Source organism: Miniopterus natalensis, chromosome 4, assembly GCF_054644295.1.
Source record: "Miniopterus natalensis isolate mMinNat1 chromosome 4, mMinNat1.hap1, whole genome shotgun sequence".
Classification (NCBI taxonomy): domain Eukaryota; kingdom Metazoa; phylum Chordata; class Mammalia; order Chiroptera; family Miniopteridae; genus Miniopterus; species Miniopterus natalensis.
This window is the reverse complement of record NC_142084.1, coordinates 84,880,574-84,901,947: the sequence shown is the minus strand read 5'-3', so window position 1 is coordinate 84,901,947 and position 21,374 is coordinate 84,880,574. Positions and strand designations below refer to the sequence as shown.

The 21,374-nt window shown below is 50.7% G+C and overlaps 1 protein-coding gene across 1 annotated transcript; it reads right to left on the bottom strand.

The window, feature by feature from the left end:
- Window positions 1–534: 534 nt before the first annotated feature.
- Window positions 535–12,555, bottom strand: NIPAL4 (NIPA like domain containing 4). The gene is made up of 6 exons (XM_087816092.1): window positions 12,495–12,555; window positions 9,050–9,286; window positions 6,093–6,149; window positions 4,830–4,920; window positions 2,389–2,549; window positions 535–1,551 (listed from the first exon to the last, which is right to left on the bottom strand). The coding sequence occupies exons 1-6, from the start codon at window positions 12,538–12,540 to the stop codon at window positions 923–925; spliced, it is 1,221 nt and encodes a 406-aa protein (XP_087672218.1). The 5' UTR covers window positions 12,541–12,555; the 3' UTR covers window positions 535–922.
- Between the last annotated feature and the right edge of the window lie 8,819 nt (window positions 12,556–21,374).

Here is a 21,374-nt window from a genome sequence, read left to right as displayed (position 1 = left end):
CTGCCAAATCCCGACTTTGTGCGTCACTCTCCCCATCTCCCCAAATCTTATTTTGGTTAATCCTTGGGAAAAGAGAAGCACATCTGCTAATAAACAGTCCAACGAGGTACTTTTAAGAGCCGTGCAACTGCTGTTCTCTGAGGCAAAATGAAACACTGGGTTTGACCAGCAGAGCTGGGCCACGAAGCATCTTTTGTTGTGGTTGTCGCTTTGTTTTGAGTCCTGAGAGAACTGCCTGAGTATCTCAGCGACTGACTTCTGAGGATGTATGGACAGAGGGAAGGGGTGGGCATGGGGGGGAGTCCATGGGATCGAAGATGCTGACCGCCGGCTGGAGTGCTTGGGGGTGGGGCTGGTGCAAATGTTTCCCTGAGACACCAGGTGACTCACAGTAAGAAGGTCAGCTGAGGTCCTGCTTCTGTCTCCAGAGGGAAGCGGAGAAAGCAGCGAGGCGCCTGTCATCAGCTGCGTGTGTGTGGGCTCCGGATGGGGCGGTGCGGTGACCCGCTCCCAGCCTCCGAGCCAGCTGCAGGCCATCAGTCTTGGGGGGCGGGTGCTGAGGACTTCCCGACACCAGCATCTCAGGGACGTCCTTAGGCCGCGCTACATTCAACGGGTCAGGTTCTGTCTTCCCAACAACACACAGAGGGCGCCGAGGAAACACGTGGGAGGGGAGGTCCAGGGGACCGCTGGCAACAATGCGAGTGGGGTGTCTAGTCACTGAGGCTGTGTTTCCAGGAGGCTGTGCCCCCACCACTGGCTGGGTAGGGATTCCTCTCCTGGAAACAGTGATGAGGTATAAACGAGCGTCTCAGAAAAGAGGGCCCACTGGTAACAGTCATGCTGAGAATAACCAGGTGGCTCCGAAACCGAGAAGCCAGGCTGTGCCACGGGGCTCGTCCTCACACCTCGGTCCTGAGCCTTAAGAATGGACGGTAAACACTTTGGGCTTTTCTTCTGGCGACGGGGCGCTGGACAGCTCTATATTGTCCACAAGGACGTTCTTGTCTTCGAGTCTAATGACAGTGGGCTCGGGGGCGGGGGCAGGGGTGGGGGTCTTGTGCATGTGGGGCAAGCGCGTCTGGCTCATGTCCAGGTCCTTGAAAGCATGAAGCATGAACACACCCAGGATGATGGTGACAAAGCCAGACAGGGTGCCCACAATGTCCACGGCAGACATGCTGTGCCACTCCTTGAAGAGGATCATGGAGGAGGTGACCACGATCGTGGTGAAGAACACGTAGTATATGGGGAACACCAGGGAGGTGTTGAAAATGTCCAGCGCCCGGTTGAGGAAGTTGACCTGAGTGCTGAGCGAGAGCGCCAGGATGAGGGACAGGATGTAGGGCAGCGGGTGCCGCACCACCGGCAGCCCCTGGAAGAAGTTCTTGATGGTGATGCCCAGGCCCTTGACGGCGGACACCGAGAAGGCGCCGATCACGGAGCAGATGACGATGTACACGAGGATGTTCCTTTGTCCGTAACGGGGGGCGATGACGAAGATGAGGATGAGGCAGGACACCAGCAGCAGCACCGCGAACACAATGTACCCTTCAGGGGGAGAGGCAGGCAGATGAGCCCTGAGACCACGGCTTCCTCGTTTGTAAAACAAGGCTCACGGCAAGACCTTCCGCACTGAGCTCTCTTTGCAGGATTAAACGAGATAACGTATGCTGCAGGACTGGATGTGTCACCCCGTTGGTGATGGGCACACCGAGAGGTCACCGGTTGGAACCCCCCCCCCATTAGGGCATATGCCAGGGTTGTGGCCTCGATGCCCAGTAGGGGGGTGCAGGAGGCAGCCGATCGATGTTGATGTGTCTCGCTCATCGATGTTTCTAAATCTCCCTCCCCTTTCCTCTCTCTCTCAAATCAATAAAAACATTAAAAAAAAAAAAAGGCTGAATGTGTCCACCTAACCCCCAATGTGCGGGTATTTGGAGGTGGGGCCTTTGGTTGGTGACAGGGTCATGCGGGGTGGAGCCCTCTCGGGTGGGATTAGTATCCTTATAAAAGGGACCCGAGAGCTCCCTCCGCCACCTGGGACACGGTAGGAAGATGGTTGTGTACGAATCGGGAAGCGAGCTTTCACCAGACACACAGCTGCTGGCACCTTGATCATGGACTTCCAGCCTCCAGAATTGTGAGAAGTAAATTTCTGGTTTATAAGCCAGCCAGTCTATGGTATTCTGGGGTGCAGCCCGAACTGACGAAGACAAGGCAGGCAAAGCATTTGGAACAGTGCCTGGCGCATACTAACCCTCAGTAAGTGGCCCCGACACCTGGCAGCCCCCCAGCTTTCTTCAGCTGGCCCTCCCCAGGTGGCAGCACCTGCGAGGCTCCGCTCACGGCCCAGCCCCTTCCTGCTCGGCCCTGCTCGGCGCCTACCTGTGTCCTTCATCTTGGCCGCCATCTCAACGACGGTGGTGACCTTCTCCTCCTCGGGGGCGTGTATCACCATCACCGTGCTGCCCGTCACGCAGATCACACAGCCCAGCTTTCCCAGCAGGTTCAGGCTCTCTCCCAGGACATAGGAGGAGAGGACGGCACTGCGGGCGGGGAGGGGAGGGGGAGATGAGGCAGCCGGGCCTGTGCCAGCGCCCCGGAGAGAGACGGGGTCTGAGCAAGTGCTCCCAGAGATCCGCAGGTCAGGACGCGCTCCTCTCTCACAGGGGAGCTTTTCCAGCCCCCCGCACCCTTACTGACGGGAGGGTTACCGTGTGTGCTGGTGGAACGGACATACATGGGGACTTCTTTCATTTTTAGGGACTGAAAGTTTTCCAAAACAGAAGAGTTGGAAGAGCCCTTCAAAGCACTCTTGTTAACTTCCTACCCAAGGAGCACGTCTTCTCTTAACATCGTAAACAGACAGCTTTCAGCCTTGAATTGTATACCTCTGGTGGCAAGCAGCTCACCCCTTCACAAGGTAAATGAATCCATTGTAAGTTCATTTTAATTGTACACCGAAACTATGGTAATTTGTACTCATTATTTCATTTCTATTCTCTGAGCCATAAGAACAAATCTATTCCTTCTTCCTTGTGTAGATAACAATATAAACAACCACACTCACAATTATAGGCACTGCGTCTCAGGCCTCTATTATGTACTATGTGTTACACTAGGGACTTTCTATTATCTCATTAGCATCTCACAACTTTTTGAGAAGTAAAATATGCTATCCCCATTTTATAGATGAGAAAACTGAGTCTCATAGAAGTTAAAACTACTGGCAAGGTCATATGACTGGTTAGTAGACAAGCCAGGATTTGAGCTCCAGTTCTGTCTCACTGTAAAGCCTGTGGTTTTGCCTCTGCTCATCACTGAAGAGAATTCTCGTGGCTTCCATGAGTCTTCTCTTTCTTTTCTGGCAAAGCACCTTCACTTCCTTGCTGTTCCTAGATGATATAATTTTCATTCCCCTCACATCTTCCAGATGGGCCAGCAGAGGTGAGGGAGAAAGGGAGGGAAATCGGGCAAGATGGGTATAATTGCTGGGGCATGCTTTTGTTTCTTCACAAAGGTAGCATTAGTTTATGGTAAAAATCTGTTATCTGACCTAGGGCCCAATGAGAGAGGATTGATGTCCAACCTCCTCTGGATGTCTCCCATCTCTCCTCTAAAACTACCAAAAACATCTTACCCATGTGGCCCATTCAAGAGGGCCTGGTGACGTTCGCGTAGGCAGAGGTCACACAGTGGAGGACTCCAGACTCTCCCGACTTCCCACGGGTGGGAATTTGTAAACTAATCAGATAAGCAGTCACGGGGTAACACTGCTACATCAGCCAACTGTGCAAGATGCGTCACGGCTCTGTTTGTTGTTGTTTTTTGACTGCGTAAACGTTGCAAAATTGTCATCGAGAATGTAAAACGAAATAGGAAATTATGGATACTGGGTGTGGTTGGCCAGAATTTACCAGGGCTCCAAGGTTAAGCCAATTTGAGGCAGCTTCAAATGGGGCTTCGGGACCCCTACAAGGAGCTATGTTTGTAGCTCGGGAGGAATGGGCCAATGGGAAGCACACACATTTAGGATCAGTTATTTTAAAACTAGATAATGTTTGCTAGGCAACACCACAGCACAGTGGCTAAGCACCCAGACTCTGACATTAGACTGTTGTGTGAGGATCCTGGCCTAGCCTCTTACGACCTGGGTGACCTTGGCTGAGTTGCTTAACCTCTCTCAGCCCCAGGTCTCCTCTGCTTTCTAATTAGTAGGGATGCTGTCAAGATTAAATGAATTAATACATGATTACATTTGGCACATTTAGCACATAGTAAGCCCTTCATATATGTTAGCCATGGTCATTCTTCAATGCCAGTCTATGAGCTTTCTGTGCATTATCTCATTTAGTCCTTGTGGCAATGCCTTCAGGTACGCGTTATTAGCATTTAACAGGTGGGGAAACTGAGCTTAAAGAGGTTAAGTGACTGGCACATGGTAACATAACTACTAAGTGGCAGAGCTAAGGTGAGAACTCAGGGAGTGTTCCATCTCAGGTTCATGCTTCTCACTTATAAGCTTCTCCTATTGGGGCAACGAAACATTGACATGAGACATTCAGACTGGTGGCAGTGGAAGCTCTCCCCGTGGGTTTGGGCTTGGCCTGCCCCTCCATTGCCCGGCAAATTGAGGGGATGCTAGAGCAACCGGAAGCAAGCAATTCCAGGAGCCAGAGCTCTGAACAGCACACCGCCTCTTTCTGGGAGCTGGGACCGACCCATGTCCCTGATCGCAAGTGGCAGTTGATGCCACTTGGCAGTTCCAGACCTCAACAAACTGAAAATAGGAAAGAGCCAGAGAAAACAAGAGAGGTGACAATAACCTGATGAGGACACTCAGTGCTCCCAGAGGTGTGATGACTGTCGCAGGAGCAAACGCGTAGGCCCCGAAGTTGGCGACTTCTCCAGCACCCACTAGGAAATTAAGGGAGAAAAGAGGCTAGTGTGGCTCCAGCGCCCCATCTCCAGCCCCGGTGAATCTGGGCAGAGATGGCTTCATTCAGTGTTCGGCCGTTCACAGAATCCCAGACTAGCAATTCTTAAAATCCTGGTCCCTATGCTCTCTCCCAGAGAATCTGATCAGAAGGCCAGGCCCAGATCATCCTAATCAAAACCTTCCAATTTAAAGATCGGGAAGCTGGCCCAGAGTTCAAGGTAACATGACATGGTTGTGGGTAGACGTCTTGTTGTTGAGGTCTCTTGGCTTCTTCTAGTCCACACATGGTTAAGGGACTGCCAATATTTGGTCTGTATCTTTAAGGTAAGTTCTAAAAAGTATTAATTATCCAATAAAGAAACAGTTGTAGTTATTAATTCTCCAGGTACCAACTGGTCCAGAGAGTCATTTTTCCCAAAGGAACCGTGGACAGTTTACAACAGATAAGCAGGTGTTTAGAAAGTCTGATATTCTCCCAATTCTCCCAAAGGGCCCAATTCTCCCCATCTGAGTTGCCAGTTTGCAGACTCCTGCAAATGCCTCTTCTGTCTCCGCTGAAAGAGAATGACTGGGTCTGCCCTTTGAAAGCAGATGATAAATGTGATTGCTCTAAGACTGGAATAAAAACCTGACGTAGGGAATTATAAATGGAAAGCTGGCTAAGTTTCCATCTGAAAGCATTAGGGTTTGAAAGCCAGAGAGGGTGGGTGGAAAGTGGTATAAATGTGCAAATTTGGGCAAACCTTAAGTGGCAGACCAGCCAGGTTCTAAGTGAGCCCACAAATTGCCTGTGGAATGGGGGAGTTGGCTCAGGAGCCCCAGCTTCTGCTACGGAGAAGTCCAAGAGCCATCAACAGCCCCCTTGTTTCAGGGGAAGTTGAGAAATTGCACCTTTATCATGATCAGCTCTGTACAAACCTCTCTGGGGACAGATGCTTCATGGATGAAAAACTGACTTTGGGTTGAGAAAATGGTCTGAGATACAGGTAGGATGTTCTACCTTCAAAGACTATCAGGTTTCCCCCTAAAAATCTGTGCCTCACATCCATATTTTGCACACTAGAGACAGAAATGCCCCATCCACCCTTCCTTTCATCTCTGCCTCTGACATCACTAGGTCACTGTCATTAGTAGCAAAGACCCTACTCACTTGTGAGGAACCCAGCCCACCACATCGCGTCCTTTAGGTAGCCATAGCCTCCGTCCACTGTAGGGAGAAACAGACACAAGTTAGAGCTCGGCCACACTCTCTCCGGCACCTTTTCTTCATTTTTTCAATTCTCACCTGAGGATATTTTTCCCATTGCTTTTCAGAGAGAGAGAAAGAGAGAGAAACATTGATGTGAGAGAAACACATCCATTTGGCTGCCTCCAGCACTTGCCCCGACCAGGGCTGGGGATCAAGCCTGCAACTGAAAGTATGTGCCCTTGGCCAGAATCGAACCCTAGACCTTTCAGTCCTCGGGCTGATGCTCTAACCACTGAGCCAAAAGGGCTCTTCGGCACCTTTTCTCTCTCTCCCTTCACTCCAGAATCTCTAAGGGTTCAGTACATGTTAGCTTGGTTAGCTCTGGCCTTGCTTCTGGGCCCTCTCCTGGGTGAGTTCATCCATTCCCCAATTTTTAAATACCATCTATGTGCTAGTGTCCCTGTTTCATACATATGCCCTGATCCTTTCTTCTGAGCCCAGATGCATATCCACTTGCTTATTTGACATCTCTTGGATCTCTCACAGGCATCCCAAATTCTGTCCTAAATGGAACTCTTGATTTTTAAAGGCTCCCCATCCACCCACCAAATGAAACTCAGTGATTGGCACCTATGGACCATGTACCTAGTTGCTTAAGCCAGAAACAACTGACTCCTCCAACTCCTCCACCTTCTGCTTCCAGTCCATCCTGCTGATTCCATCTCCAAAAAGCATCTCACAGGTGTCCACTCTACGGCCACCACCCAACTCCAGGGGACTATCATCACCTCTGGCCTGGGCTGAGGCAACAGCCTGCTCCAGTTCTTCCCTCGCCTCACTGTAATCCATTCCTTTTTGTAGCAGCCAGTGGCCTATGATTGTCATGCCTCAGTTTATGGCTGGCCAATGGCTTCCAAATACTCCCAAGATAAAGACCAGAATCCTTAGCAAGCCCGTTCATAGTTCTGACCCTGCTCCTGTCACGCTTATACTACAATCTAGCTGCACAGGTTTCCGTTCAGTTCTTCAAAAACGATGAGGTCTTTTCAGCCTGAAGACCTCCGCACGTGCTTTTCCATGTTCGGAATAGTCTCCTTAAGGATATTTGCCTGAATCTACACTCGCTCTACAGGTCTCTGCTTGAGTGATGCTACCCCCGAGACCTTTCTCCCTCTGTTATTTCCCCTTGGGGTCGTCTGTCATCTCACCCAGCTCTTCTTCTTGACACTTATCATTTATAATGTGAGTCAATCTATTTATTTTCTAGCATTTCTCCCACTCAAATGGAAGCTCCATGAAGCCAGGAATTGTGTCTGCTTTGTTCACATGGTCTCAGAGCCTGTCCATAGTCAATACTCAATAATATTAGCAATGATGATGATGATGGTGATGGCTAGGTTTAAAGACAATTCTGTGAAAATCCAAAAATCGCATGTCACTTTTTATGAATTCCCATTTTTCTAGGAAGGTCTTTAGATTCCTAAAGGAGTTAAAATCTCCCATAAAAGTAAGAGCTCTGAAAGCATTTTACTCTAAGGTTTGAAACCTTAGAAGGTATTAAAATAGCAGAAAATAAAATTAACATGTCTCAGCTTGAGCACATCACCTTCCTACAAACCTGCCCCTCCCAAGTTATTCACCCCACAAAACAGGCACCCTCATCTCCCCGGTTGCTCGAACCCTAAAGCTGCGTCATTCTTGACTCGTGTTTTTACTGTCCCCTTGGAGCCAGTCAACACCAAACCCAGTAAGTTCTGCCTTCAAAACTGGACTCCACCACTTGTCTCCATGCCCACTGCTCTCTCCCAGCCCCAAAGGTCCCCTAACTGGTCTTCCAACTTGTCCCTAATCCACTCTCCACCCGCCACCGGGGATCTTCTCACATCATAAATCAGACTATGTTCCTCCCCTGCCTAAAGCCTCTCGGTCCCTTGTGTCCACGCTCGAGTTCTGAAGCCCAGTTTATGAGACCTATCGTGATCAGCCCCAACACCATCTCTTCCCCGGCCACGCTCCAGCCGCTCCGAACTACATTCAGCTTCTAATATCACTCGTGCTCTCTCACCTCTGAGCCTTTGCACACGCTGTTCTTTCTGCCTGGAACACCATGTCCCCCTTTTTCCCCTCCCCTTGCTATCTCCTCGTTATTTAGGTCTCAGCTTCTGGATCACTTCTAAAGAAAATCCCCCCTTAACCCCAAAGCCCGGGCTTCGCATGCCCCTCCACAATATTGCCATAGCACCCCATTTTCCCCATGATAGCACTTAACACACTGCGGAACAACTGCCTTCTGACATGCCTGTCTCTCCCACTCCATTCAATGTCCCACGAGGGCACTGCAGCCCATGTCTAACGTCGCACCCGGCACACAGTAGGTACACAATGAATGATGATTAAAGGAATAAATTCTTTTACACATGATTCCATTTCTCAAGAAATGTTTCATGGATACACATCTTATTTTCCAAACAAGCAAATCCCTGCAGAGAGAGACTCAGCAACTCTTTTGTAACCCATAAGGGGCTCAATTTGCTAGTAAGTGAGGGCCTACTAGCATCTGATGTAGTTCCAGGCAGAGGGATTTGTATTCCCATTTTGTAGGGAAGTTGTGACTTGTCTATGACGACACAGCTGGTAAGAAATAAAACCAGGACTAGACCTGGGGTTTCTGACTCTTGGCCGTGGGACCATTCCCTCTCTTTACCCCAATCAACTGATGATGAGGTTGTCAGGAAATACTGGATTATAAACGAAAGTCTCCTATCAGTGGACTGGATTCCCAATGGGGTTGACAGTGAGCCTTTCGTGCCCTTCGAGTCCAGGCTCCCAAACTGCTGCAGTGAAGAGAGGTTCACAGGGCTGGCTGAGGGTTCAGTGGCCCAGCACCCCATCTCCACCTCCCCCCCCCAGGAGCCTACCAGCTCGTGTGGCCCCCGAGGCCACCAGACGCTGGAGGCCTTTCTTCTTGAGGATGACGCTGCTGCCGATGAGGAAGCTCGACAGGATGGCCAGCCCCAGGCCGACGTAGAAGCTGTAGGTCTTGGTGAACTTCTGCCAGCTGTTAGAGGTGACATTGTTGGGTGTCTGGGGGTTGAGGTCACCGATGATCTGGCACAGGACTTGCTGGGAGGAGCAGTACAGGGTAATCAGGGAACCTAGATGGGAAGACCATGGCAGGAGAGTCATGCCGGGGACATCGGCACGTTTTAAAGATACTAGAATTGACAAGTGTTTCGGACCCCATGCTCCAGCTACACCAGGGTCCATCTGCACATGGGCCCCCCCACCTCAAAACAGCTGTTAACATTCACCAGTGCTGACGCCAGGCTTGCATGAGCTCATCAAATTTTTATAACCACATAAGTGCTGTCTTTAAATCCCATTTCACAGACACAGATTTGGAAGCCATGAGAGGTCATGTACTTTGCCTAAGAATACACATGGACTCCCAACTCTAGCACGTAACCACTCAGCTATTCTGATGCCTCAAACACCAGGCAGGGGCCCCCAAGCTCTCCTTGAATCCAACCTCCAGCCCTCCATAGGAATCCCCTCTCCTCTGGGCCTCCAACAGCCCTGGGTCACCCAGGGATTCTCCCTCCCAGAGTCCTCTTCATTTACATATCCCTACCCCAGGCACATGGAGACCCCTGACAGGTAACGGGAGGCAGTGAGGTTAGAGAGTCCCCAGCCCTTTCTAGGCCTGAGGGTGATCAATCTTCAGGCCGCAGAGGGATCATGTTCCTCTCAGAATCTGTGTTGAGTTTTCTTTCCAAGTCTGAGAATTCGGGAGAGTCTGAATCAGTCCTCATGCCCCAGGGCCAGCCCACCCTTGCTTGCTCTGCTGGCACAAACACCAAGGACAACAGGACAAACTTGGGCCTGAGGGGCAGACCTTCAGTCAAAAAACTAAGCTGTCTAAGTTCAAGGAAACAGGACAGAGCATAGCCAATGATCCCCAGTGCTAGTACTCTCAGGGCCTTCTGCTCTGGGGCTTTCCATGAACCTTCCCATCATGAAAATGGCACAGTGGTCATGTCCAGGGTTTTAGCTAAAGGAACTGGGACCCTGATAAGTTCAGTAGCCTGCCTAAGGCTATGTTGCTGGTAATTGGTGAAGCCAGACTTGGACCCCAAGCCTACCTGCCACCAAAACCCATGCTCTTACCCCGCCTCCCCTCCAACAAAACAGGCAGCACAGGGGGTGACATTTCATTTGGCATCTTGAAGGTTATTTCAAAATATGAATTTGTTACCAACATTTAAAAATCAGATTTCCCATGAAAATGCAGTCTTTGGTTACTTACCATTTCAACAATTGGCTGCCGCAGGGCAGCGTTGCCCTCTAGACGGGACATGCTCTTTGCAATGCCCCAGACTCCATACCTGACTCCCTTCAGTCATTTTTTTTTTTTTTAATATATCTTTATTGATTTCAGAGAGAGGAAAGGAGAGGGAGAGACAGAGATAGAAACATCCATGATGAGAGAGTCATTGATCGAGCCCACAACCGGGCATGTGCCCTGACCGGGAATCGAACCCCGATCTCCTGGATCCTAGGTCGACGCTCAGCCGCTGAGCCACCCCCGGCCGGGCCCTTCAGTCATTTTTGTTACATGTGCTGCCCTTGTAGGCATTTGAGCTTGTGACCTCTGGTGGTAGAAGGTCTTTTTCTAACTGTGTGTCATGAAGACCTGGCTCCTTTGTCAAGGATGTAAGCCTGGGCCAGGGACTTCCCCTTGGACCAAGCTTGCACTAGAAGGGCCCCAAAGTCCAAGGTCAGGCAGCTCTGGCTTTGGGATGCCCAGCACACAGAGTGGCATTTCAGTGGAACTAAATAGTGACCTTTCTCCCATGGATAGAAGCACAGACCAGCAGAGCTGGAACAGCCCTTAGAAGGACCCGTCCAACCCTCTCTCAGCGGGGGAAACTGAGGCTCCAAGAAGGGGAAGTACTAACTTGTGTCACACAAACACCCAGTGGCAGCTGGGTGTGGAACCCACCAGGAGACACCTATGTGTCTTTCACCGTGGGCAGTCTCGCTGACATCTGTGTCACAATCGAGAGAAGATGAGACAGGAAGGCACCTGGGCCCCCGATCAAACTCATCCTGATTGCTCACCCGTGTTCCTCACCTGGGACAAGAATGAAGTCTGGGGAGTTCCCTGAGCTCAGGAAATGAGCCAGAGCCTGGGAGGGCGTGGGTCGAGGAAGGTGACTCCCAAGAGGAAGGTCGAGCCCATGCCCATGCCCATCCCCTGCCCTCCTGAAGGTGCACCTCCAGCAGGTGGAACCAAAGAGCCCATGTGGGCTTTGCTGTTTGGGGGAGGCCTGAGGCACCCAGGAGGCACAGCGCCCTCCACTGAATCAAGCTGTCCCACAGGGATAAGAAGAAACAGGGGGAAGGCTGAGGGCCAAAGGAAATCCAGTTCTGGGAGGGATGTCATCGGACAAACGGCTGTTGGGCCAGATCATTCCTGCGTCTCTTCTAGAACATGCACGGGCTGGGGAACATCTTCTTCCCCAGGGGAAGGAGAGGCTGAAAATGAACTACCTGTTGGTCAGGAAACCAAAGCCAGCCACGCCCAACAGGCCGGCTCTGGAAGCTTCACTGGAGAGAGAAGTTAGAACAACAGGGGTGTCCCACAGGCCACAGCTCCAAGGTGAGGTAGGAAAGAGACCTTCCAAGAAAGGAGTTGAGCAGGGCGGCCCGAGTATGGGTTTTAGAGCCCAAGAGCCGCGGTTCTGTATTCCAGTCCCCTCCTGCCATTACCTCGAGCGAGCTTTCAGACTTTTCAGAGCCTGGTCATGACACCTACCTGCCTTCTGGAGTTGTGTTCAGGATTAACTGGTAAGAAGTCAATGTAACAAGGGGCTTGCCTTACCCTTTCCTGGGTTGTTCTTGCCCACCTTTTGCTAAAAGGCGTGTGTGGGTTTGCAGGGGTTTGGGGGGGGTGCCCCTCTCCCCTGTCTTTAGTGGGCCCTCCAGAGACAGCCAGACCTGGGCAGGTAGTAAAATCTGAAGCAACTCTACGTTAAAAGAAACCCAGGACCCCACAACTCTGGGTGGACCCGTTGCAATCCATGCCCGCTCTGCCTCCTCCCTGCCGTTTGTCCCCTTTTCTCCCACTGTCCCCTCAGCTCCCCAGCTCCCAGGTCAGCCAGAACCTTGCTCCTTCCCGACAGGCCTGAGAACCGGGTGGGGGACAACTCGCCGCCCCCCCCGCCCCCCAACCCGCCCCCCTCGGTTTTGGGCCGCCTGGCAGGACAGGGCGAAAAAGGAGAAGAGAGGGGCAGAAAGGGAAGGCGCGCATCCCCTGGGTGCCCCGAGCCCGCCCCGCCCCGCCCCCGGCCCCGCACCCACCGTTCTCGCAGCCCGAGGAGCTGGCGTTGCCGGCGGGCGGCTCCATGGGGCGCTGGGCGCGCACCGACGCGCGGAGGGCGCCCCGGCTCCGGAGCAGGTGGCCGAGACCGTCCCCGGCGTGTGAGAAGGCGCCGGGGTCGGGACCCAGGGGTGGGGAGAATGACGCTGCCCAGAAGGGGACGGTCCCCGGGGAGGAGTCACCCGGTGTCTTGGGCAACTCCGTGGGCCGGGGTCCCCCGCACTCGAGCTGCCCGCAGAGGGGCGCACGCCCTCTCGGGGGCGGAGGGTGCCGGGCTCCCCGCGAGCGAGTCACCGCCCCTCCCCCGGGGCAGCCGGCGAGGGGGCGGGTCCCCGGGCGCCACCCCTCTCCGAAGCCAGGACTAGCACCCAGTTCCCTCTCCAGGGACAGAGGTGATGGTCCCCAGGATGGCGGGAGAGGGGGCAATTTTCTGGCCAAGGTGAAAGTGGGACCGTGGGGTTGCGAGGGGACGCTGCTGCCAGTTGGGGGATCCAGGACCCTGGGGTTTCCCCTCCCTGCCGCCCTGCCTCCTGCACCCGTTGCACACAGGCCTGAGGGTGCTGGGCACCGGCACGGACCGCACGGAGGGCCCAGCAGGCGGTCGGTATACATGTGGGATGAGTGGGTGATGGAAGCTCGGCGAATCCAAAGAAAGAAGTGATTGGGCGTCAGAATGAGTCATACACAGCCCCTGTCTCCCCAGAACCTTACGTATTATGGGGGGAAACAAAATGGGATCAGCTATCTCGAGATTGATGTTTTCCAAATAACCATTAAAATGTAGCGTGATGGAAGGTCTGTGTTACTGTTGTGGAGTCGTAAAAACAGGGCAGGGAGGTGGAGTGTGTCCCTCTGGCCTGGCCTTTTTTAGATCATGAGAGCTGTTGAGATTGCAGTGCGTTGTGCCAGTGCTGAGCCCAGATCCTGAGATACTGGCGCCCGTGTGCTGTTAATACATTTATTTTTGTATATGTTTGTGATTTGTGGAGCCACTACATTTCAGGGTACATGCAGGGTTGGACCCCTTTGTCCCAGAGTTAAGGGCAGTCCTGAGTTCATCCGGTGCCTTGAGACAGCACTTTTCAGAGTTAGGCGGACTTTATGTTTTAGGGCCGTGGGCTGAGGTGGAGGGAGCTGGGGCCTACTGGAGGGTCTTCCACACCCTCTCTGGCCCCCAAGGATCTTGTTTGTTCTAGGAGGGGGCAGGGCCTCCGCAGGGCTGCCTCTCAGGGTGTCCTAGGAGCGCAGACATAAAGGGCCCCATTGAACTGCAGGCTCCTAGCTGCTGTCCTGACAAAGCCCTTTTCTCCCTGAGCCACAATAGCCCTGTCAGGCAGGTAGCAGGGCCTGCAGCGTTGTCTCCCCAGGAAAGAACAAGGGGTTCCCTGTCTGTCCCAGGCGCAGTCTCTCAGGGAGGGCGGGTGGCTTTGGAAGAGTCTGACCAGCCTGGGACAGATGGGCTCTGTCCTTAGCTAGCCAGGCACTGGGGAACCAGCCACATCTCATTTGGCCAGTTCTTTGGGGGTGAGCAGAAAAAACAAATTTACCAAAACCCAAATTCCTATAAACGTGGCTTCTCTACGGGCATGTCTAAATGTTTTATGTTATAGAGCTGTAGTGTCCAGGACGGCAGCCACCAGCGCCACGTAACCACTGAGAACTTGGCTACTCGGAACTGTGCTAGACTGTACGTGTAACACAGGCACTGTTTATGTTCTGGGCTAGATAATTCTTTGTTGTGGGGGCTGTCCTATGCATTGTAGGATGTTTAGCAGCATCCCCGGTCTCTGCCCTCTAGATGCCAGTAGCACACATACCTGCACTCCCTGCCCATCCCCTACCTCCCTCATGACAACCAGAAACATCCCAGACAATTGCCAAAATTGCCCAAGGTTGAAAACCATCCAGATTTCAAACTTAGTAAGGGAAAAAAACCTGCAAAATATCTCATTTATAATTTTTTAGTACTGATGATTTGTTGAAATTATAATATCTTGGATACATGGGTTAAGAAAATTATATTATTAAAATTCATTTTCTCTATTTTTAATAAACAATTTAAAATTATATATGTGGCTCACATTATATTTCTATTGGACAGTGTTTTAATAGAGGAAGAAACTGAAGGCCAGAGATGGAAAGTGAGCAGTGGAAGGTCCCAGAGCAACAGAGAGGCAGAATCGGGCTTCAATCAGGTTCCCAGACTGGAATCCCAGATCAACTCTGCTACTCCAGACAGCTTCGCAGCTGAAAGGAAATCCAAAAATCAATGCACTGTGTGTTTCCAGTGTGGTATGGCCAGAGAGTGCTGAAGGGGAAATAGAGAGTAGAGACATGAGTAATAGGAATGCTATTCACAGAGGGCTTGCTATATGTTACACGCATACTCATGTAATCTTTGCAACACCCCTGAGAAGTAAGCTCTATTACTACCCCATTTGTCAAATGAGGAAACTGAAGTCCGGTGAAGACACTCAGCCTGTAATCCAACACAGAAGCCAAGAATTCAATACAGACACTCTTTTCCATGCCACCAGGCTGCCCTGTGGTCCTCCGTCTAGGAACACGCCACGAACCTCCAATAGATCACGTCTCCTCCTGGCATTCCTACCCCAGGGAAAAGGGCTGGTCAAGATGTAGCTTGCAGGCCTTTCCAGCCCTGCAGAGCTGGTCTTCTGGGCAGGGGAAAGACAGATGGCTGTCATCATCTTCAGGCTGACCTGGAATCAAGGGAATCTGGGCGATCAACATGCAGAAATCAGCCACCCTTCTGTAGGCAGGTCCCCAGGATGGCCGCTGTCCTCATAAAGAGCTTTATTGCCATTAGAAATAATGTTTGGAATGGACACAGGTGTACACAGACTGGCTCTAAGAAGAGTGCCTTGCCCAGCAACGGAGTCCACACCATTTGCCATCAGTACCGATGAAAACAACACACTAGTATCGACTTCTTCCTCTGTGTGATAAGCACGTTGAAGGCATTGGCTCATATGGTCATTACAACCCCTTACTCTGGGTCCCATTTTACAGATGAAGGAACTGAGGCTCCCCGAGGCAAAGTGATCTTCCCAAGGTCACGCACAGCAGTAGAGACAGAACTTCAAGCTGAGCTTGTGAGTTCCCAGAGCAGCTCTCCTAACCAAGGTACAGGTTGGGGAGGCCAGGGCCTTCTTCCAAGACCTCTTCTTGGTTCTGCTCTGTAAGGGGTGGCTGAAAACACTGGGGCCACCCAGAGACCACACGGGGCAGCCACACAACCTTCTCATCAGAGTGAGAGCAATCCAACCCCTTTGGTTTGCAGATGGGGAAACTGAGGCTCAGAGGGGACGAAGTCAGGCCCACATCGCCCTGCTTGTCGGTGGCACTTGAATGCCAGTGCACTTTTAACTCCCACTATGCTTTTGTTCTGGGCAGAAAGTGCTAGCCTTCAGGCAAACAATAAGAGTTATTATTTTTTACCACTTTTTAAGGATGAGCCAGTGCACTAAGGATTTCACACACGTTATTCCCTTTATCCGTCACAATAAGCCTACAAACGAGTTAGGTACGGCTGAGATTCCTATTTCAGAGCTAAGGAAACTGAGCTGGGGAAGGTTAAGGAACTTGTCTGCAATTAAACAGTGGAGCCAAGAAGCAGCCCAGCGGCCTGATGACACTGCTTTTTGGGACTCCCTCATCAGAATATCTGCCTACAGGTGGAAGACGGCTGGAATTCCTACGGAGGGCAGAGCTCACGGCAGGGAACGTATGTGGAAGCGCAACATTGCTTGGCCTTGAGTGGGTGTGCAGAGAGCCTAATGCACTCAGTGTGTGGGAAAGAACTTCAGACCTTATCGAAAACCAGCACTCGTTAAATAATACTGAGGTGAGCTGTGACTTGCTGCACAACGTCTGTGTTGCAGGCTCTTCATATGTATTGAGCTCTAGTCCTCAGAGCAGCCTCACGAGGCACATGAAGTTACCCTCATCTTACAGCCCATGACAGTGAGTCTCTGGGAGGTCTGCCGACTTGCTCAAGGTCAGACAGATAATAGAGTGGCCAAGCTGGGATCTGAGTAGGTCCTCAAAGCTCTCACTTCAGCCTCTCCCTCGTTCCTTGCCTCCCAATTGCCTGAGTCCCAGCTCAGGCAGCAACCTCAGGGTAGTGGATGGGGCAGGGGGACTGTAATGAGACTTGTGCCCTGCATCTCTTTGGACCTGTAGCATCCGGTTTGTGGGAACAGGGAGGACAGAGGCACAGTGGACTTTGTGGCCAGAGGGAAGACTCTGATTTAAAGCGAGAAGAGTCCATTTGAAAATGAAGTTCGAACTTAGGCTCTGTTTTTCCTTTGAGGTTTTAAAAAATAAACCCATCTTAAACTTTGATGTCTGAGATGTTGGTATTAAAAAGTCAAGGGATGTGAGTTCTAGTCCCCATTCTGCTGCTAACACACGAGGACCTGAGGCAGGTCCTTCCCCTCTGGATCTCAGTGTCCCCAATATGTGCAATGAAATGAAGGACGAGATCAGTGGCTTTTTAAAGTTTTTTTCATTTTTCTGTGAGATGGGGGTAGGCAGCAAAATCTTTATTCTGAGCAGAAAGTTACATGGCAGGACAACATATTAATCTCTTTCAAAAGAGTTTCTTTCATTGATTCAGGGCAGGAGCCTGAAACTTGTCCCCTCTACCTGCATGTCGTGTCCCAGATGTTCCCCAGCTCTGGTTCAGGGTTCAGAAGAATGACCAGACACTTCACTGCATGGGAGAGGGGGGCTCTTGCAGGGATGCTGTGCTCTTGAGGTCTTTTCAGTTCTCCAGCCATTTGTCAGGGCCCTGGGACACGGGCACACTGTTGCCAAGTGGATCTGAATACTCCTGCATGAACCTTATGATTTGAGTCCCGGGGGAAATTCCCACACAATCCCAGTGCCATGGCAGCAATGGGAGTGAGAGCTCCATGGGGAAGGAATTGGGGAACCAGAACCCCAACCCCAAAGTCTGTTCATCACTTGTGTATATTGGGTGCTTGTGGGATGGATGCCAGGCTCTGTGCCATAGAAAAGCTTTACAAAAAAGAATGGGCTCTGAACCAGACTGCCTAGGTGTGAATGCCCAATCAGTCACTTTGTAGCTGTGTGGCCCTGGGCCAGTTGCTTACTCTCTCTGTGTGCTAGGACCCTCCACCCAGGTGCATCCTTCCCATCTGCCTCGTTCTCAGGAGAGAAACCGGGAACCAGGCACCTTGCTCTACCCACTTGGGCAAATCCGCTGCAGCGGGTGCCCAGCTTGCCTGGGCGGCTCATTAGCTTTCTGCCAACACAGTCATACCAGAAATTCTGGTTTGCGAGGGCCCCAAAGGAATCCAGAACGTGGGTTAAGGGTTCTTCCCAGTTTTTCAGGTGGGGCAAGGGACGATGCCGCCTCTCCTCGTGGAGGACCTCGGGCAGGACAGACAGGGATGAGCGGGGAGGGGCTGGGCAGAGGCGGGCCTCGGGACTGGCTGTGACCAAGGCGCTGGCCCAGTGGAAAGCCATGCCCTTTTTTTAGTTGAGCCAAAGATCAACCAGTGATAATTATCTGCATTTTGCTCCCCAAAGAAAAATGTTGTTTGTTTTGCGACTGGTCCAATAAATATGTTTGTGCCTCTTCATCTCAAGTCCTGTGTTCCCAGAAGGCCTGGTCTGCCCAGAGTGGTGTGACCTTTAGTCAAATCCCAGCAGAACCACAAAGGAGCAGTCCTCAGTTGAGGCAAGGGCCTCACTGGTAACCTTTAACTTTCTAGGGGATCCCGCGTCCCTTTAAGAATCTGACAAAAGTTGTTAATGCTTGCTCCAGAAAGATGCACACACCTACCACCACATATCACTTGGCACTGACTTTCAGGGGAACTCAGGTTAATAACTCTTGGCTCTTGGCCAAAGGAAAAAGTCCTAAGTTTTTGAATGTATTTTTATTGGGGCAGCATTTCATGAAAAATAGCGCACAGATGTTAAAATGATGTGTGAGAATCAATATGTTCTTACGTATGTATGCACCCTCGGAACTGCCGTCCTGATAAGAATATATGGTATCTCCAGCCCTGACAATGACCCAAGGAAAGGTTGATGTTCTTGAGGCCTTTATAACACCTACTCTTAACCAAGACAGAGATAACTGTCCTCAATAGTACCACCATGCCACACACACAAGATCGTTATACTTATGACTTGTATGGAGCTATTGATTTAGGTGACTCTCTCTCCCACCACACTGGGGGGCCTGGGAAGCCCAATGTGCCATATTAATCCTCATAACCTCGATGCTGATGACAGGAGGCACCAAGACACTCATGATGTGTGCACTGAACTAAACCAAAGTTCCTTCTCTGGATCTCATCGCTTTGAGTGCTAAGCCTTGTGCTAGACTTAACATATCTAATTGAGCCCTTGCATCAACCCTATGAGCTAAGTGGTATTACCACCATTTCTCACTTAGGTTTTACCAAGGTTAAGAGTCTTGCCCAAGACCACAAAGCTGGCCAGTGGTAGCCCTTGACTGCAAACTCAGGTCTGTGTGACAGCAAAGCTCCACCATTGTATACTAACCACTCTTTTCTTAGCTCCTTTAGCCAGAGAGGGCTGGGGAGCAGGAGAGGGATGGGGACTGAAGTTACAGGAAGAGGAGACAGGTTCTCATGCTTCCTGATCCTAGCTTCCTAAACATGACCTCAGAGCTATGATCCTACTCCCACCCCATTTATGGTCAGAGTGCTGAATTTCACTTGGAACATATGGTTTTTAAATTATAAGAGCCATACATATTTTTAATTAAAAAATAATAAATTGCAGTTGAGAAGGGTATACAGTGAAGGGTAAAAGTCCCCTGGCTACCTCCAAGAGGCAGTCGCCACCACTAACAGATTCTTTGGCGTTCGTCCAGAAATCACATACATGGCCACAGAAGTGCATATCCTTTTAAAGAATGGGATCACATTACACAGAGTGTATTTCATTCTGCTCCTTTCACTTTACAATGTTTCTTGCAGATTTTTTCATATTAGTACATATACATGTACTTCATTACATTTAGAATACTGCATTTTTGGGAATATTCTAATGTATGACTGTTCCACAATTTATTTAATCACATTTCTACTGATTACCAGCAGGACAGGTTGTTTTGGGGTTTCAGTATTATCAACTCTGCTGTAATGAACATTCCTGAACACACATCTTTATGCATGTGTACAGTTATACCTGGAGGAGAGATTCTGGAAGTGAAATTGCTGGGTCAAAGGGCATCATTATTTAAAATGCTGATTCTTCCCAAAGGGCTGTGGTAGGCTGAATATTAGCCACCCCTACCCCCTGCAAAGAAACAAACAAACAAAAAACCACATCCTAATTCCTGGAACATGTGACTAGGTTACCTTACATTATAAAGTATGGGACTTTATAGGTGTGATTAAATTAAGAATCTTGAGATGGGGAGATTATCCTGGAATATCCGAGTAGGCCCGATATATCTGCAAGGGTCCTTATAAGAGGGTGCAGGAGGGTCAGAGTCAGAGGAGACCATGTGAGAATGGAAGCAGAGACTGAAGGCCTGAGGCCACGAGCTGCAGCCTCCAGAGGCTGCAAGAAGCCAGAAGCAGATTGTTCCCCAGAGTCTCCAGAAGGTACCAGCCCTCCTTCGTGGTTCTGCTGGGGTTTGATTTTAACCTGGGGACTAAGTCACAAAACTTTGGTCTACTCATGGTCAAAACTGTAAGATAATAAATGTGTATTGCTTTAAGCCACTAAATTGGTGGGAATTTGTACAAGCAGCTGTAGGAGACAAACATACTCTCATTTGTACCAAGAGCGGTGGTGGTGGGGGGTTGTGTTTGATTCCCAAAATCATTCCAGACAGTAAAAATATACTCTAAACTTCACCAGTTTAGGATAGAAGTTGTTAATCTGTTTGGATTCCTTTGAGAACCTGAGGCTATCTATGAACCATTCTCTCTAAAGAAGAAAACACACACATCTATATGTGTCAACTATTTCAGAGAGACCACGGACCCCTGAAGCTTGTCCCTGGATCTCCTAAGGTTTTGAGGTTTCTTTCTAAGACTTCAGGTTTCCCTTCCCTTGCCAGGTCCCCTGAGGCAGGCTGAGACTCACAGCTGTGGTCTCAGTGTGGAAAATCTCAGGCTGCTGGGGCAGGAAGAGTCCTTGGGGGTCATCTGGGTACCATGCTCATTTTAATGATGGAGAAAATCAGGCTGAGGAAGTAAAACTAGCACCAGTCTCATGCCTCCCAGGCCTGTCTGCTCTTTGTCTGCAGGGAAGGAGGAAGGCTGGGGAAGCATTCTTGGGCCTGGCTGGGGATTGGGAAACACCTCATGCTACAGGGGAGGCCAGTTTTCTTACCCAATCAACCATTGGCCTTCCCCAGAACCTAAGAATTAATTCTGGGTTCCTCTTGGGAGCCTGTCACGGGAGGGGCTACGATGGGGACAAAGGCCCTGCCTTCTCCTCTCTGGTTTTTGAGGAAAGACCCAATCTGACCTCCTGGCTGCCTGGTTTCTGTGACTGTCCCTCCCACTGGTCTCTTCTTCATCTAGGCCTTTTTGGATCTTGAATCTGTTGGGAAATAGTTTTGGAGTGAATGGGGAATGAGATCTTTCGAGATACACTTTGACCTTCCCTGGGGAGCAGAGTGGAAACCCAGGTTGGAGAGAGGGAAACGGGGCATCTGGCTGCAGAGGAAAACCTGAGCGCCTGGGGCTGGCTGGGCCCCCTTTTCTGAACCAGTCCCAGCTGTCGGGCGCCGACAGTGTGCCGGGCACTGCGCTAGGGCGGTTCGTGCATGCTGTCATTTGATCCTTGCAGCAACCTGAGAAACGGGTTAACCACTG